At 52.5% G+C, this 18,905-nt stretch overlaps 1 protein-coding gene across 7 annotated transcripts in view; it reads left to right on the forward strand.

Moving 5' to 3' along the window:
* Window positions 1-18,905, forward strand: part of AFAP1L2 (actin filament associated protein 1 like 2) — a 95,402-nt gene that overhangs the window by 48,624 nt on the left and 27,873 nt on the right. For all 7 annotated transcript variants that reach the window (XM_087862686.1, XM_045803196.2, XM_087862687.1 and 4 more), the window contains 3 exons: window positions 8,596-8,724; window positions 15,425-15,499; window positions 16,860-16,954. In XM_087862686.1, coding sequence (XP_087718812.1) covers window positions 8,596-8,724; window positions 15,425-15,499; window positions 16,860-16,954 — 299 coding nt within the window. The remainder of the gene's footprint in view (window positions 1-8,595; window positions 8,725-15,424; window positions 15,500-16,859; window positions 16,955-18,905) is intronic.

Here is an 18,905-nt window from a genome sequence, read left to right on the forward strand (position 1 = left end):
ACCCCTGACAGCCTCTTGTTCAGAGACTGCGATGGCTTGTGCCAGCTGTGGGACCTGCCACGCAGAGAGCCACCCAGCTGAACCTTTGTGCCCCACCCACACAACCGGCCTCCGCCAAGTCTGAATGAAGCCACTCTTCTGGCAGACTGTGTTTAAGGAATGTCCTAACTGGGCTGGGGAACAAAGGCCTCCCAGGCCCCAAAGCTGCTTTGTCTGGCCTGGCCCCTGGTAGCTGCTAGAACCTGGCATGTCTTGCCCCTGCCCTCCTGTGCCTCCTGACCTGCAGGAGGGCCCTGGGGCTCAGGCTCCGACCCCTGGGCTTCCTGGCCTCAAGGGGAACAGCCGTCTCCATGTCCTTCTTACCTGCACCCCTGAGAAAGTTTTCCCAGCACAGGGCCCCCTGGGAGTGAGATGCCTTACGTGCTCCCAGCCCATCATCACCTGCCAGGGGCTGCCTCTGGGTGGTCATTCCAGAGACGTCATCTGGTCCAGGTGGGGGACCGCAGTTATGGCCAGGGACCAATGAGCTCTTGGCCCAGACCCTTTTATTTTATTTTATTTTTTGAAGATATATCTGAGAGTATGCATGCAAGCAGCTCCTCTCGGGTCTCGATCTCACGACCTGAGATCATGACCAGAGCCAACACCGAGAGTCGGTTGCCTAACTGACTGAGCCACCCAGGCCCCTCACCCAGACCCTTTCATAGGAGACAACTCAGGAGGAGCTTTCCCTAGGCGGCGAGGGTGTGGGTCTGGAAGCCTTATGCTCAGCAGATGTTTTCCAGGCCCTGACTTCGAATAAAGCACTGGTTAGGCACAGTGGGAAAACCAGATCAGGCAACCCCTACCCACATAGGGCTTTCATTTTCATTGGAGACCCAGGACTCGCATTCAGGGGACGAACAGCAAACGATGAAGATGGGAGAATGGCCAGTGGGCCATGTGCCTCTGGGCAGGTTGAGGTAGAGTGGAGGTGGCCTTCGGCAGGCCACGGGCCTCTCTGACTCGCTGGGCCCAGTTTGAGGTCTTCGGCTGTTACTGTGTGAATTTCCGCAGGGCCCTCACGGAGCCGCTCTCTTCCAGCTGGCTCCGTAGCTGGGAGTGGGACTGTGCTCTTGGGGAGGTTGGTTCCATTCCCGAGGTCACCAGTGAGCAAGCAAGTCGAGTTGTGTTTCCAGTAGTACGAGCTGCAGCAAAGCGTCCGTCCCCTCTCTTCAGCCCACGCCACTCCTCTGGGAATGCAGAGGGCGGCCCCTTCGTGGAGGAAGTGTTCTAAGTGATGATACCCCAAGATAGGTGAGAAAAAGCAGATCTTGCAAAGATGACAAGCTGACCTTGAAGGGCAGGCCCTGCAATGCTGGCAAATGAAGCAAAACTCTCCTTGTCCTTTCTTGAAGATGGAGATAAAGGAAAAAACCTCCTGGAGTATTTCTTATACTGGAGAAAGTTATGGACGTTTCTGGCTCAGACTCGTGGGCTCCGAGGAGGCAGGAGCGGTGACGCGTGTCAGAGGGGCAGCCTGTGCGTCTTTTGGGTGCCGCTTGTCCGAGTAAGAGCTTCCACCTGTTTAAGCAGGACGAAGAACTGATTCAGCGATGTGTAAACATACAGACATGTTGGTCCTTGCCTTCCACGTCCTTACTGTCCAGAAGGGAAAAGACTTTTGGGGCAAAAAGGGATTTTCAAACGTATCTGACTATATAACAGGCATCACCCTAGAAAGTTCTACGTGTAAAATCAGAAGTGAGTCCTGTAAAGAAGGACTGTGGAGGTTTGCTTTTAAGGAATCTTATCAATGTATCAAGTGGGGCGCCTGGGTGGCTCAGTTGGTCAAGCGTCCGGCTCTTTGGTTTCGGCTCAGGTCATGATCTCAGGGTCGTGAGGCGGAGCCAGCATCAGGCTCCATGCTCAGTGCAGAGTCTGCTTGAGATTTCTCTCTCTCTCCCCCTGCCCCCCCTCGCACTCGTGTGCAATTGCTCGTGCTCTCTCTCTCTTAATAAATAAATCTTTTTAAAAAATGTGTAAAGTGAAAAGACTTTTTATGAAGCAATAATTATACCTTATTTATCTCCGTGGTTCATAATCTTGGCTGCACATTAGACTCTCCTGGGAAGCTTGAAAAGCTCCTGGGGCCCCGGCCACACCCAGAGCAATTCCAGCAGGATCTCTGGGGGTGGACGCAGGCATTAGGATTTTTTTTGTTTTTTTTTGTTTTTGTTTTTTTTTTTTTTTTAGCTTCCCAGGTGCTTCTATTGTGCAGCCATTGCGAAGAATCGCTGCTTTTCCATTTGTAGCCGTGCCCGAGTGGGCGTAAAGCGTATTAAGTGTACTAACTGCGGGCGTGCCCTTCCGAGGCAGCTTCCAGCAGCATGACACACTGGGTCAGGACACAGCACCCTGCTGTGTCTGCAGAAGCACCCAGCAGAGGGGGTACGGGCACCCGTGGAGACATTTGGGCTTCCTACATCCGTATGATGGAATAGCACACAGCAATCAAAAGGGCAACCTTCTCATACGTGCAACAACATAGGTAAATCTCCAATGCTTTATGTTACGGAAAAGGACTCAGACCCCAAAGGTTGCCAGGGAGGAGAAGGAACAAAGTATTGACAGAAGCCACAGGGTGAATGAACCTTGAAATTGTTATGCACCGTGCAAGACGCCATTCCACAGAAGGCCGTATATTCCTTGACGCCATCTATGTGGAATGTCTAGAATTGGCAAATCCATAAGGACAGCATGGTCAGCGTCCTTACCGCCACTGATTCGTGCGCTTCAAAGTCATTCGAGAGGTCAAGTTTATGTTCTGCGTCTGTTGCCACCATAAAAACACAAAGAAGAAAAGCCACCTGTTAATATGCTAGGCACTTAGCAGGTGCTTGGCAAAGGCTGGCTTGGCACGTGGCACTTCGGTCTGATGTGTTCCTTCTTAGGTGGAATGAAGGGGCGGCTTTTCCAGAGGCTCGTTCTCGAGAACTTGAGGACGCATCTGTGATCAGGAGGAAGGGACTCAGCATTTTCTGCCCTCGGTTGCAACGACGTGGTGCTGTTGCTCGTCCGTCACAGAAACTTCTCCCACGTTCTTCACTGTGGTTGGTCCCCAGCAGTTGCGTTTGCACAGACAATATGCCCAGTGGCTCCGTCTTGGGAACTGTCGGGGCAGGGAGCGGGGATGCGCGTCTTTATGCTTAAGGAAAAGGTCTGTTTAGTTTCATGTTTGGAAGGAAAATCATGCTCCATCACGGGTCTTCAGCAAATGCAGCTGAGTAAATAAAAATGTGCACGTAAAACAGCAGGGGAACCGTGAAGAACCGCTTTTTCGGCATGTTGGGAAGACATTTATGGTTGGGAACCCAGTGACCAAAAAGCAAGACTGCCTCAAGATGAGAAAAACCGGGGGAGGAGGTCATCTGGAGGAAGCGCTCGGCCATGGCCGAGGGCAATGAATCGAGCAGTTGAACCGCCCTGCTCTGCGTGGGCCTTGGAAGCCCCAAACAAGAATCTTATTGATGATTTGTCAGACCCCGAGCAGACAACTCTGAACTTTAACAGAGCCAGGATGGAAAGCCTGCACAAGGGCCTACAGTTTCCAGAATGAACAACACACTTATTTTTCCCTCCCTCCGCTGGAGGACGAGAGAGAGACCAAAATGAGAAGTTGAGGAGGGGGGGTAGAAATGGGACGGGTGCCTTCCAGAGCCTCAATGAAATGGCCACATTCCTCTGAGCTCTGAGGGCTCAAAAATGTCACCAGGGTTGGCACAAATGAGGGCCCTGCTTTTGTTGATTGTTATTTCCAAGACCCTGGAGCTGGGCCTGAAAGGCTATGACCACAGGAGAATCCCTGGGCTCTGTTGTGCTTAGCACCTTGTCAGAGCCCCAGACGTTTCTGCAAAGTCTGACCCTCGACCGGGGAAGTGGTCCTGCCCAGCTCACACGGAGACGCCTGTGAACACCTGGCTTTGGTGGGGAGGAACCTCAGGAGGCAGAAGCTGATTGCTGCTGGTCATGGCCGCTCTGCTTGCAGATCTTGAGAGGGACGGAGAGGACACCCCGGGCTTTGTGACCCTGGTTCCTGGTCCTGTGTTTCTTCAGCGCTGGTGCTTACCCTTCACCTAGCACAGCTGTTTTAGAGGAAAAGTTGGGGGGGGGTGTCTCTGCTTTCTTGGTGCTCCCCCACCCACCACCACCACCTGTCTGCCTGGCCCATCGGTTCCCACAGGACCGCAGGCCTGCATCTGATGGCATTCTGCCGCTCTCCGTCACCCGGGGCACCTTAAGTCCTTGCATCCCATGGGATTATCCCCAAGTCCCCTTGCGTCTGCATGCTACTCATCCAAAGCCCCCACTGTCCCTCTGCCAAGCGTGAGGGAACAGGAGGCAGAGGTCATGATCCATATTAACCTTCCTGACTTCTTGGCAATGGCTCCAGCCGAGGGATGACAGACAGCAAGTACTTGGGACTTGGAAGGACTTGGATTTGAGCCCCAGGGCCACTACTAATGCGGATATGGGCCTCAAGAGCTCGTTCCCATGCCGTGCATTTGCAAGGGTGTTTGGGAGAGTTGGGGGTGGCGGGGTGCAGCGTCCTGCATGGCCCCCGGATGCCATGATTAGTTCATATCCTCATCATTCTCATCTGTGCTAATAACGGTCCCCTGCCTGCCCTTGCCTCCCCTCCTGGTTCCCTGGCCCCCTTCCGTTGTCCTCCCTACTGTTTGCAGAGTTATTCGACCTCTAGCCTGTTGGAAGAACTGTGTGCATGGCCCTCCTTTGCCTCGAGGTCCTGCGGAATGAGGCCCGGACTCCTTAGCAAAGCAAGTCAAGCCTTTATGGTCGGCCTGCCTGATCTAACGTCACGGTTCTGGCCTCAGAGCCCGCCGTCCCCCCGCCCCCCATGCCCCGTGTGCCCGGATGCACAGAGAGACCTGTGGTTTCTCAAATACCCCGTGTGTTTTAGCGCTTGAGTTGTCTGAACATCTCCTCCCCTTTTCCTAAAATGCCTCTGCCTCTTCCCAGCGAACTCCTGTTGGTCCTCCGTGGCCGGCTGATGAATCCGTCTTGCAGCTAACCCCCGAGTTCGTCTCGTGGCGCCTTCCTGATCCCCGGACACATTCCTGAATCACTTCTCTGCTCACCCCACATATTCACTGGGCCCCCCTCCCCAGACACGGAGCTCCTGGAAAGGCCGGGGGACCCCCCTCTGGGTCAACTTTGTCTCCGTAGAAACAGGCACGACGCTCTTTACCCTTTGGCCCAGGACATATTTGCTTGCTTGAAAATAAACTAAAGCTGTTTTCCAGGAATCGGGCAGCTTTGGGGGAATAGCTGAGGATGTGAAACTGAAGAGACACTGGAGTTTTCATGCTTTTTTCTTTTTTGTAAGCGGAAGTAGCAGCCATAACAGCCTGGAAGGGTTCAGAAGGTCAGGAAAAGCGCAGCTTGAGATCCTAACTGCTTTGCGAGGCCCGTTCACTTTTCCACATCCCCTGTAGCCAAGTTCAAGGCTCGGTGTCATTTCCTCAGATTTATCCTTTGTTTTCCCTGCTTCGACTTCTTTAAACTCACTGCTTTTTAGCCTGTCAAGTTCCTGCAGCCAACAGGAAAGTCATGAATAGCTGTTCAAAAAAATAGTCAAAACCAAACAAAAACAACCTGAGGCCTTACCCTACTGCACCTCTTCCCAGAAGCCCTCCAAGCGTAGCGCTCATGTCCGCTCTCCCCTCACACTTCCTGGTGTGAATTGTGGTGGTGTGCCTTGGTCCGTCAGTCTCTTCCCTTGGGCTGCTCTTGTTCTGCTTCTGAGCTTGCACAAGGCAAGAACCATGCTTGTCCTGATCTCTATTTTAATTTCCTGGTTGGTTGAAGCAAAGGGCCCAGCTAAGTGCTGGGCACATCCTCGGGTCCCACCATCTTGGCTGGTGAGCTCTGGGAGCTCTTGCTGGTGCCCTTTCAAATCCCGCTCCATTAAGAATCTGATCAGTTTTAAGTAGACCAGGCAAAGGCCATTGGCCTCTTGGAAACCCACTCTTCCCAATACTTCCCAGGAACAGGGCAAGAGACTCTACTGTTGGCCCAGGGCCCAGGCAGAACTACCCAAACATGCTTCTTCCTTGCCTTACCTTGGCTCTCACTTACCATCTATCCACTTCTTCACTGGCAGAGACGAGGGCCACCTTCCCACCCGCCTCCCGGCGTGGGAGCCAAGCCACCATTGACCGCGTGCAGCCTCTGGGCTGTTGCCTGTATTTTAGCTTCACTTGGCTTTTGACGAGCCGTAGTGGAGAGGACCCGCAGACCTCCGTGGAGCTTGCTTCATTCTTCATCCTTCACCAGGACCCTGAGAGGGAGGGTGGAGATTTCTCTGATGCTTCTCCAGCTTTGGCAAACTGGAGTTTCCTTTGGGAGTGCCGCTGCCCGGAGGAGCGTGCTGTGTCGAAGCCGGGTGGTACACACCCGTGTGGGCAGGCTGACTGACCCCTGTATTTGATCGGATGGTCACATGAGCTGGCGCTGCCTGCCTCTGAAGTCCTCACCCCCCCACCCCCTTCTTCTCCTCCAGCTCTCCCACAAGCCATGGCAATATTCATTCCAGGGAGTTTGGTTTTGTAGGAATGGGGTTCAAAGGCTACCACCCCACTGAGGTCCAAGGAGGTATTTGAACAGAAAGAGGCCACTGGGCTCTCCCTTAGAACCAGGAGAGCATGAGGGCTTCTTTTTCTAATGAAGGGGGTGGGGGAATAATCTAGGGATCTTGTTCAATTCTGGGGATCTAGGCTCTCGGGGGATGTTGGAAGAATGCCCTACGTGGATGGAGGCATCCAGTGAGGTGTTGCCAGTGGCTCAGTCTCAAGAGTCACACAGCAGACGAGCTCTCTGCCGTGGGCCCTGTGGCACTTCAGGGCCTTCTGTGGGCCATCAGGTCCGTGTCTACAAAATGGGCGTAACCATGCTTAGCTCCTTAACTTGTAAGCTAGGAGGTGCCTAACGAAGCCATTCATTCATTCATTCATTCCATAAACATCCGTTCAACGCAGCAGTGTAGTTGCCAAAGATACAGGAGAGGAGCGGGCCTCTCACTGAGCGAATCGATTTTGTCATTTATAACTTTGTGAAATGGGCAGGGCCTGCATGGTCGTCCCCACTTTCCAGGTGAGGACACGAGCTTGGAGAGGTTGTGTGACTGCTCAGCGTTCCCCCAGCAGATGGTACAGGACGAGTCAGGACTTCTCGGTCGCTGTCTTTGGGAGCAGGGCCCTCAGGTGTGGGCTCTGGCGCTGCATCTAGACCCCGGTTCTCCGTGTTGGCTGTACCCCGGAGTCATCTGAGGCGGTTAAGAACTGCTGATTCCTGGGGCGCCTGGGTGGCTCAGTTGGTTAAGCATCCGACTCTTAGTTTCGGCTCAGGTCCTGATCTCAGGGTGGTGAGATTGAGGCCCACATCGGGCTCCATGCTCTGCGTGGAGTCTACTTGCGATTCTCTCTCCCTCTGCCCCTATTCTGTCTGTCTGTCTGTCTCCCTCAAATGAATAAACCTTAAAAAAAGAAAAAAAAAAAAGCCTACTGACTCCTGGGTCGTACTCCCAGAGATTCTGATGTCATCAGTCTAGGGTGTGGCTTAGGTATCAGGACTTTTTAAAGCTCTCCCGGTGACCCGTGCAGCTGGGGTTGGAAAGCACAGCGCAGAACCTTGAGGAGCTGGCTGCCACTACTGAGCATGTTCTGGGGAGCCAGTTGGGCAGCAGAGCCAAGAGGACGACCCCATCAGCAAACGCAGCACCCTGTTCTTAACAGAGATCAGATCACCAACAGCAGCAGCAACAACAGTGGGGAGTGCCCTGCGCCTACACTGCTGTCCTCTGCGCCAGCATCTCTGCAGCGTGCTTCCAGTGAGAAACTGACAAGCACGTCTTCAATGGTGGAGCCGATTTGACACCTTGAATCCGTGGGACCAGAGCCCTTAGCCAGCTTGGGAGTGATGCTGGACTCAGTTTCAGTTGAGGTGGCTTATTTCCTGAAGAAACTCAGGAAGGTTTTGCTTTTCTCTTTGCCCAGGTGTGGCTTTTGGGAGGGTCACCCAGATTTCTGCAGGGGCAGCATAATCCCTGTTTCATCTTGGAGTGACTCTGTTGCCCTGTCCTTGGGGAAAGGATGAACGATTGGGTCAACCACAGCATTTCTTTTGATGGTTATAGGTTTGATCTGTGTTCAAGGTCCCTAAACCCCAAGCTGTCCTGATTGACTTTTTATCAAGGAAGTAATCCTGTTTCTAGACTCTCATGGCTTGATGGGCTTGACTGGGCTGGCTTGGCCACTGTCACTCTAGCAACTGGTAGACCTGCAACTTCAGCCAGGGTCATCCATCTCAAAACCAAGGGCCTGTTTTCCTCTCCCCGGGACCCTAGCTCTGAGAATCCCGCCTTTTGGCCGCCCGCCCCCCACCCCACCCCAGGTGCTTCCAGGCCTTATCCAAGCCCCCCCTCCCCCGGACCGCAGGGCCCATGGTGAGGTGATGCAGGATCTGGAGGTGTATCCGAGCTGGGCCTTTGGAGTGAAGGCAGTGACTATAAAGTGTTCTTCTCTCTTCCGCCCCCAGCCCTGGAGCAGCTGTTGACAGAGCTGGATGACTTCCTCAAACTTCTCGACCAGGAGAGCCTGAGCAGTACTGCCGTGGTGAAGAAGAGCGGCCTGGCTGAGCTCCTCCAGCTTTACACCAAAAGCAGCAGTAAGTGAGGTCCCCTTGGAAACAGAGAGTCACACTTGGGCTGCCGCAACAAAGTCCCACCGACTGCGTGGCTTAAGCGATAGAAATTTGTTTTCTCAGAGTTCTGGAGGCCAGAAATCTGAGATCAAGGCTCTGGGCAGGGTGGGTTCCTTCAGAGGCCTCGCTCTCTGGCTGTAGATGGCTGCCGTCTGTCTGGGTCTTCACACCATCTTCCCTCTGTGTCTGTGTCCAGATCTCCTCTTCGTGCAAGAATACCGGTCACGTTGGATTGGGACCCACCCTGGTGGCCTCATTTAATGCTAATTACCTCTTTAATGACCCCTTCTCCTACCAGAGTCACAGTCTGAGCTCTTCAGGGCGAGGACTTCCTATGTGAATTCGGGCGGTGGGGGAGGGGAACGCAATTCAACCCATCGCCATAGTGCAGGGGTGACGTGAGCTGGATGCGAGCCCCAGGAATCTCTGAACGCTCAACACGGCAGCCCCGAGCGCGGTTTTAAACAAAGTGTTCTCAAAGCACTTTTCCTTACTTGTTCAAAGCAGAGAAGGGCTAATACACTGTTCGTCTACTAGCCGATGCTTCAGTGAGCATTTCCTACCTTCCAGGTGTTACCTCGTTTCCTCTTCAAGTCGCCCCCTGAGGTTGGTGCTGCTGTTACAGGGGACGATGTTACGGATGAGCCTGGAGAGTTGAAGTCACTTGCCCCGTGTCCTGTGGCCCAAAGGAAAACATAGTTTGAAAGCTGTAGATCATAGAACTCTGAGCATATGGTTTTTTTTAATCCTTTTTATGAAGGCAGATTTTATATACACTCAAGTACGTAGATCTTAAGTATTCATTTCAGTGAGTTTTGACAGTTGTATACACCTGTGTACCTCCCACCCACAACAAGACGGAGAACATTTTTATCATTCCGGAAAGTTCTTTCTTGCCCCTTCCCAGCAAATTCCTCCCCACCCCCACCCTCACCCCAAGGTAACCGTTGTTCTGATTTCTTCCACCACGCGTGTGTGGTGTTCACGGGTTTGGGCTATTACGAATAATAAGGCTGCTCTGAACTTCCTTGCACAAGTCTTCCTGCGGGCATATGGTTTCATTTCCAGCACACTCAGATTTTCTTTTTTTTAAAAAAAGCCTTCTTGTGAAGTCCTGACAGTTTAGTTGTGTCTATTTTTGTGTCGGATGTTTGAGAATTGGAAGTGATATTTTGGGACAGTGAGGGACCAGAAGAGGGCATCTAATCCATCTGCCTGGTGGCGGGAGCAGCCGAAATGCACGCCCAAGGAGGGAAGTGGGCCCTCTGCCACCATCACCGTCGGGAAATTCTCCCTCACGTCCCACCTGGATCCCCCAGGCTATGTTTCAGGGTCGCTTCTCCTTTTCTTTGTTCCCTGTGGAACTAGTTTTTATTCTCTGAGTGGGACAGAAGTCCTAACGCTGAAGCATGTTGCCGTCTGCCCCACAGCCTTCCCTTCTGCGGGAACGAGCTGGCTCTCTTAGCCTTCCGTGAGAGGCGCTTTCCTGGAGCCCCATTTGTGGCCTTTGCCGCTCTCCAGGCCCCCCTCGGCTTCCCAGGCTCCTCCCAGCTCCACAGCTAGCCGGCTCCATGGGCTCCATGGCTAGCGTGAGGGCTGGTCAGCCGCACATAGAAGGTGGGAGGCCAGGTGGGGAACGCGTATTACAAAGAGGGTGAGTTAGAGATGAGTCACCCCGAGGCAGGATCTATCAATACAGCCCTTCAGAAGCACACTCCCCATCACTGTCTGGATGTGCTCTGACTCGAGACATTTAATGATGGACAGCACCTCCATTGGGAATTGGAAGACCCATGAGATGGGCTCCAACCCCTGGTTCTTGGCTCTGATCACTCTCTCAGGGCCCCCTGGGTGGGGTCCCCTCTTTGGGCTCACATGCTGTGTAGCTTCCTGTAGGGTGACCTTTGTTTCACCCCAGATCTTTGCATGTTCTGCTCTGATAAAGTCGGGCCCTCCCCCCACCCTCGGTCTCTGCAGCTCGCAGGAGGCGCCCCAATGTGAATTGCCCGCAGTGCTCCACTCAGACCACCGGAAGTGCGTGCAGAGCCTTACCGAGACCTGTGGCTGCCACTCCTGTACTCAAGGCCGATGTCCATTCTGGTCCCCTTTGTGCTGTCTTAGCAGAGAGGCTAGAGCAGCGGCTGACAGCTCTTGTCACATACTGTCCCAGCACGGGGCTCAATGTATGAAATGAGGGGATGATGCCACCTAGTTCCCATCCCAAGTCAGGGAGAGACTTGTTGTCCTCGTCTTCTCAACTGGAGAGTCACTTCTTCAAGGCACCAGGCTGTGAGTGGCAGAACCAGGGCTCGGGGCTGGACAGGTGGCCCTCACCGCTGTACTCCCCTCATTGCCCCGCATTCCAGACTCATCTGCACCAACGGTAATTGTGCTACACAGGACAGAATCCAAAGCTCCCCTGAAATCAGAGCATTTGTCTTCCCTTTCAGCCTCCCAGGCCCGTTTTGCTGTATAGGTTCCAGAAAATTAGCTCAGCTTGATGGGACTTGTAGGTGAAGGCAAGCTGATCATTTTGAGATAGTCTGTGGTCTACACTGGCTGAGCCGTTGTTTACTCCCACACATTTTGGGCAGAGTATGAGAGAGAGAGAGAGAGAGAATGAGTGTGTATGTGTGTTCGCTTTTTTCAAATTGTCCATTTGGGTTTTCTGATCTTTTATTGTATGAGCATAACAAGAATTTTCACTCTCTTTGCCTTTCATCCGGACGGTGAAGTCAAGGCAGGGACTGAGGTTTGTTTACCAGGAGCCTGCTGTTTGTTCCTGTTTTCACCTGAGAGGCTGTGGGTCCCCCAGTGCCCTGCTCAGAGACTCTGGGACAGTGTCGGGGGGCTGCCCCTTGGATGGGAAAAGCTGATGTTCTGTCTATCCAACTGTAGCGAAGAGGGTCCCTGTCCCTCCTCCTTACCCCTCATCCAGTTCTCTGGGAAAGACCACCCCCTGCACACAAGGGTCATTCCCCAGGAGCCACACGCTCACGCAGAGCCCGCCAAGCTCTCCTTTCCAACCATACCTGTGCTCTTGTCATTCCCCACATGCTTGTGTTAACTTTCCCATGAGGGTCTGTTTCCCCCACCAATGCTGGGCTCATAAAAGTAGAGATAGTGTCTTCTATTTCGTTCTGTGTCCCCAGCACCTTGTATAGTGCTGGGTGCTCAGTGCACTTCTGAAAATGAGAGAATGATAGAAAATTCTCTAACCCAAGGCTACTGCCTCCCAGACACAGGGCAGCTCAGCAGTCTCCCGTTACAGGGCCAGGTTCATTGGGCATTTCCCAGGATTGCAGACGGTCCTGAGAGCCTCTTCCGTACCAACCTGGCTGGTCCGGAATTAGCAACCCTGAGAATCAAAACCTGACCAACCATGGCCTGCAGCAGAGTGCGCCAGGCGGGAGACGCAGCCTCGGGAAGTGGCCGGTGGTGCGAGTTTTCTCTGTAATTGACAAGCCGCCCTCTTGGGGAGGAAGCACCTGCCCAGAATCGAACAGTTAAAACAATGACAATAATATATTGCCCTTTTTTTTTTTTTTCCTTTTTACAGGAGCACGGGCTTAGCCCGAAGTAAGAAAGAATAGATGAACCTCAGATGAACATTGCACTATTTGCATTCCTTTGATTCCTGCTTTGATCTTTATAGGCCCCGTCTGAATATTTGTATGTAGTCGTGGTTTGCCTGTTTTCTGCTTTACGTTATTTTTACATTAGAATTGCTGGCTGTGCGCATTTCCACAGGCTGACAGTTCTCAGACTTTCTCTGCTATTCTGAAACAGGATCCTTTAACTGTAAGTCTTGGATATCTTTGTAATAGTGGACATCGAGCTACCTTGTTATTTTTCACAGTTGGGTAGCGTCCATGAACAGTGATGTTCAACCGGCCTCTCAGTGGCATTAGGTTTTGTAATTTAAAAAAAAACCAAAACAAAAAACAAACTCATACAGGGGCACCTGGATGGCTCAGTTGGTTGGGCATCTGCCTTCAGCTCAGGTCATGATCCCAGGGTCCTGGGATTAAGCCCCACATCGGCTCCCTGCTCAGCGGGGAGTCTGCTTTTCCGTCCCTCCCTCTCGCTCATGCTCTCTCTCCTTCTCTCTCAAATAAAATCTTAAAAAAAAATAATAACCTCATACAACATTACAATAAACATCCTCAAATAGAATTTTGTTTACATGCTGGTGTTTAGCTTTAGGACAAATTTCTGGCAGTGGAAATGCTGGGTTAAAGACGATGAGCACTTGAAAAGAAAAAAAGAACACGAACACTTATTTTCCAAAATCTCTTGCAAAATGTCTGTGCCAATTTACACACTCTCTAGTAATCCATTTATTTTTAAAGGTGACTGCTGTTATACGTTCTGATGTATGATGTTTTTTTCAACTCTTCCCATTACCGAGCCGTTGAGCCATTCCCCATGGGTTAGGCTGTTATTTTTCATCTTTGTTAGTTATAGGGTTAACTTTTTCAAGTTCCTTAATATTTGAGTTTTGCACTCTTGGAAACTTCAGAGTTTGGTAAAAACAGGCACTACGCATCAGCATTGTTTTCCATGCTAGGCAGACAGGGCACGTGGGGTAGCTGTTTTGCTCCGAATTACACGATTAATGGCAGAGCCGGCTGCCTGCCCCTGCAGAGCGGTCTTCTTGTGTGCTCTCCTGGAGAAGGTACTGACCTGGCCCCTCTGGCTCACTCCGTGGAAGGATACCAGTTGTGCCTAAGGACATTTAGACCTCATAGTTCCCTCCCCGGAACTGCTGCAGGGTAGGAGTGATGTTGCTGACGGGTCCTGGCAGGGCGGGCCCTGGGGTGGTGATCCCGCAGGCTAATGGCAGAAGACCCCTCTGACTGTGCCCTCCCCGTGTTCTGGGTTTTCAGGGCTCTGGTTTTGCAGGCCTTTGGGCTGGAGGCTGGGTGGCCTGTGGCGTGGATCTGACCCTGAACTGTAGCTGGGGTTAGAATTGGGTCCCCTGCTGGGTAACACAGTCTCCAACTAGTGGAGCCCCAGGTTTCTAAGAAATGCAAATTAAGGGGCAAAAGAAGAAATGCAGGGGATTTCTAAGAGGAGAAGCACTGGGGTGAGCTGCTTCTGTGGTCTTCTGAAGGAAGGGTCTTTGGGGCAGAAGAAACTGAGAAAGTGTTAGGAAACTAACAGTTCTCTGCCCAGATAGGCACTGGAAAGGTAGCCTACACAGAAATGATTTTTAGGGGGCACCTGGGGGGCTCAGTTGGTTAAGCGTCTGCCTTCAGCTTAGGTCATGATCCCAGGGTCCTAGGATCGAGCCCCACGTTGGGCTCCCTGCTCAGGGGGGAGTCTGCTTCTTCCTTTCCCTCTGCCCCTCCCCCTGCTTGTGCTCTCTCCCTCTCTGTCTCTCTCTCTCTGTCAAATGAATAAATAAAATCCTAAAAAAAAAAAAATGATTTTAAAAGAGGGAAGGGCTGTGCTGCTGTAGGCTGCAGTCTGCAGGGTAGAGGAGGTGTCTGGCAGGCCTCCACTTCCAATTCCCAGCACATGCACCCCTCCAAACCCGGAGCTCACGATTTGGGGGTCTCAGGCCCCCACAATGGCATGAGAGCCTCAATGTGACCTACCTTACAGAGACACCACTCTGATGAGCCCAAGCGAGTAACTTAGACTAGGGTGAGAATGACGGATATGAAATATTTTACAATTTCTTTTATTCTTTTTTTTTTTAAATATTTACTTATTTAAGGGCGCCTCAGTGGCTCAGATGGTTAAGTGTCTGCCTTCAGCTCAGGTTGTGATCTCCAGATCGTGGGATTGGGCCCCTCTCCCTCTGTCCCTCCCCCTGCTCGTGCTTGCTCTTCTGTCTCTCTCAGATGAATAAATCTTCAAAAAAATTAAAAGTAAATAAAAGATTTATTTATTTGAGAGAGAGAGATCACACAGAGAGAGAGGGGGAAGCAGACTCCCCGCTGAACCAGGAGCCTGACGCAGGGCTCGATCCCAGGACCCTGGGATCATGACCTGAGCTCAAGGCAGACCTGTAACTGGCTGAGCCACTCAGGTGCGCCAGAAATATTTAAAATTTAAATGAAATGCTAGGAAACCCAGAGAAATCTGCTTGGTGGAATATGGGGCAGATCTTTGAGATCTTTTATTCCTGAAGCTATCCTTCTTTTTTTTTTTTTTCCAATTTATTTTATTTTTTTAATAATATTTTTTTTATTATGTTAGTCACCATACAGTACATCCCTAGTTTTTGATGAAAAGTCCATGATTCATTAGTTGTGTATAACACCCAGTGCACCATGTAATACGTGCCCTCCTTACTACCCATCACCAGCCTATCCCATTCCCCCACCCCCCTCCCCTCTGAAGCCCTCAGTTTGCTTCCCAGCCTTCATAGTCTCTCATGCTTCATTCTGAAGCTATCCTTCTGTACCTATCTTTTCTCTCCCTCTCCCCGACTATCCCCACCCACAAGTTAGAAAACTAATAGCAACTTGGCCTTTCTGTTTTTGGAAATCTGTCAACTCCATAATGGACTCTTCCAATCAAGTCAAAATGTTGTATGGTTTTCCTGGAACCCAGGCTAATGACAGTCTCTCGGGGGACACTGTTTCTCTCTACGAGCCATTTCCCGTTGTGGGATCGCATGAAACCTTTGTTTCCCGTCCCCCTTCTGCAGGTTCTGATGAGGAGTACATTTATATGAACAAAGTGACCGTCAACAAGCAACAGAATGCTGAGTCCCAAGACAAAGGTACAGGCTAGCACTGCTGTTGGCTCGGCCAGCTTCCGGGAGGGGAGGCATACGCTTTGGTCCCACTCCCCCTTCCTCCCAGCCAGCACCAGACAGCCCAGTGGAGTTATTTCTGGCACTCACATTTTGGTTGATGGTATTTCGGGTTATGTATTTTGGGATATTTCATCAAGCCACCTCCTTGCCTCTTAAAGGTCTCATGTCCCCTTCGTGGATAAGGAATCCGGCCCTAAAGTTGCTCAGCTTTTCCCGGCATCATCCCAGGAATAGGAAGTCATAGTCAGGTGTTCTAGGAAAGCAGCCCTTATAGGGTGCTGATTCCATACCCCAGCTTCATATCTTTTGACAGAAGTCTGGATTTCATGTGTTGGGGTGGGGGCGGTAATAGAGGCCGGAAATGCTGACGTCAGCACCTGCCTTACTATTCAAAAGTTTTGCTCAAAGGTGCTCTCTTGGCAGAACATTCTATCTTACACTGGAAGGACATACTCTATCTTCCACGATGTCTTCCTCTTCTCTGTTCTGCTTTCCTTTTCTCTAAAAACCTTCAGGAGTGGGTCTGGCAGGACCTCAGGGAGGCCCGGGGGTTTGCAGAGCTGCCTCATTGCAGAGCAGAGGGGATTAGAAGCCCCATCTCCTAACTCCCCAGCCTGTGACTGAAATGCAGAGGCTTAGCAAGAGGTGAGAATGCCGCCCTCCAAGGGATCAGGTCCTATTCAAGGCTTGGCTTCAAGATCCCAATCCCCAAAGCCCCAAGGTCAGATCTGCTTGAGTCTGTCTGTCCTGGGGCTGGTTGGGCGGCTGGCTGAAACGGTCAGGCTCTGAACAGCCTCCGGAGCTTTTCCTTAAAAGCGCACGGAGGGCTGATGGCCGAGCTCTCCAGTGTGGCTTTGACTCCTTGTGCCCCACTGCCAAGCCTGGGGCTCAGAAGGAATGACTGACCTCCAAGCCGCCACTGTGCCCAGGGTCGTTTGCCTTCTGGGGAAACTGGGATGGAAAGAGCTGTAATCACAGGGTCGGTGCTGGGAGCTGCTCGGTGTAATGACCACGGGGCAGCGCCTCTGCTCGCTAACACTCTGCGGCTGGGCCATTTTTGGCACAGGGCAAGTGGGAGAGAGGGTGCGGAGCCTGCCAGAAACCCCAAACCAGTTCCTTCTGAGGAATCTGCCCATGGCTGAGGCACTACTTGCACCCTATTCTTGGAGGAAAAACCGCATTGGCCCCTGGGACCGCCCGCCTGCGTAATTAACACCTGCTCAAATAGATCTCAGGGTCCCTGTGACCAGACGTTCCGGGATAATGGGCCCTGCTGTGCGGCTGGGCACCCTCACCGAAGCCTTCTCCTGTTTGCTGCCTACAGCACCCGAGGAGCAGAACCCACTGACCAACGGGGAGCCTGGCCAGCACTCTTTGGCCCCTCAGAAGAGTCTTCCAGACCTCCCACCACCCAAGATCGTAAGTCATACAAGACCCCTGATTTCCTGACTGGGGTCCCTGTGAACTTCCAGTTGATTTCACAGGGGTCAGTCCCCCAAGTGGCTGGCACTTTCTGAGCACCTACTGTGTGCACCCCTACTGTGTGCAGGGCATGGGACAAGGCGCTGGGAGAGACAGAACAAAAGGATGCCTGCCTGCAGGTGACATCATTTACCCAGGGCCGCAGTACTCAGGACACGAAGGCTCATGGGCGTGGGAGATGCAGGGAGTTGCCTTCATCAAATGCCGCCATGTGTTTAAGGCTACGCCGGGCTCTACACGGCAGCATGTGAGGGGGGCCATGTCTAGCTGTGGTCATGCCCTCACACCACAGCGAACTTCTAGAAATGTACATCCTGTCACCTTGCACTTCCTGCTTCAAACCGGCCAAAGGCTTTCGTTGAACTTAGGGAAAAACATCTGTGTTCCTTAACCGAGCCCCTCGGCCGGCACAGTCTACACAGTCTGGCCCCGCTGCGTCGCCAGTACACCTGCTCTTCACTGGCCTCCTGTTCCTGGATTGGACCACATGGTCAGTGTTGCCTGACTTGGTACTTTCTGGACCCTGGCCCTCCAGTGGCTGCCATCTCCTCATCTCTTAGACTTTCACAGACAGGCTTTCCTTGACCTCCTGTGCGAGGCATCCCACCTCCATCCCTACCCAGTCACTGTCTGCTCCATGGCCAATGACCCCTCCATGGCACTCGCCACCATCGAAACGGTCTTTGTATTATTTGCCTCCCAGACCAGATGTCAGCTTTTCAGGACACGGAGAGTGTCTCTGGTTTACTGCTCCATGGTCTGTGTCTGCACACAGGAGGCCGTGCGCGTGTATTTGTTCGCGGATGGATGGGTGGATTGAATGTATTATGGAACCCTACAGACCTGGATTCAGATCTCAGCTCTGCCAGGTACTAGCTCTTTGACCTTGAGCAAGTCATTTAAGGTCTCTGGCCCTCTGTTTCCTGGTGTTTAAAAGAATGTGAATCTCTGTCTCCTAAGGTCGTCTTATTTGATGGGCTGAGGCTGTGCATAGCGCGCCAGGTTAGCGTTCAGGGAGGTGCCAGCAGGGTTCCTATTTCACAGGTGAGGAAACCAAGAATCGGCAGGTTTGTAGAGTCTGAGTGTCGCACCAGAATTTGAACCCAAAGTTCTTTCCTGTCTAGACCTGGTCAGGGAGGTTTCCTGGGAGGTACGAGGCGAGACATGGGAAGGATTTCTATAAGTAGCAGTGTTCTGGGGTCAAGAAGTAGGAAGGGTTTCTATGGGCAGCAGAGTCCTGGGTTCAGCACCAGCAGGAAGCTGTGGGACTCCGTGGCCACTGAGCTCGTACCATGCCATCCAGAGGCAGATCTGTGGGCTCAGGTCACTGCCGAGGGTGTCCCGACCCCAGCCTGGCCCCCTCCATTCATGCCTCCCCGACAATGGCCAGGCTCCTCAGGCTGCTCTCGCAGCTGGTAGGCAGTTCTGGAATGCCTGGGACAGTATCCCACTGCATGAAGCCCTCCGCTGGGGGACAGCTGGCAGGGACTCTTCATCTCAGGCTGGGTGAGCGTGGTGTCCCCACTATGCTGACAAAGCAGGTGACAACACCTGACAGCTAGCCGCCCTGGTGCACACAAACATGGTCCTCGCCACCATCTGTCTAGAGGGGTGGACTTTTGTCACTGTTTTCGTAGGAGGAAGCAGAGGCTCAGTTAAAAGAGCCGGCCAAGGGCCCCCCTCTGGGACGTAGCAGGGCCAAGGTCTGAATGCAGGTTTTGGTCTCCGGCCCCTCTGCAGCCCGCCCAACGGAAGCACTTCTCAGCAGAGTGAAGGTGTCCATTCTGTTCTCCCAGCTGCAGGCTCCCCTTGCTTTCAGTCCCAGGACTGGGGAGAGGGGGTGCGGCCCCTCCAGACCAGACCCATAGCCGGCACCCGAACCAGGGGG

This window comes from Ursus americanus, chromosome 6, assembly GCF_024610735.1.
Source record: "Ursus americanus isolate L20-20 chromosome 6, mUrsAme1.1.p, whole genome shotgun sequence".
NCBI lineage: Eukaryota > Metazoa > Chordata > Mammalia > Carnivora > Ursidae > Ursus > Ursus americanus.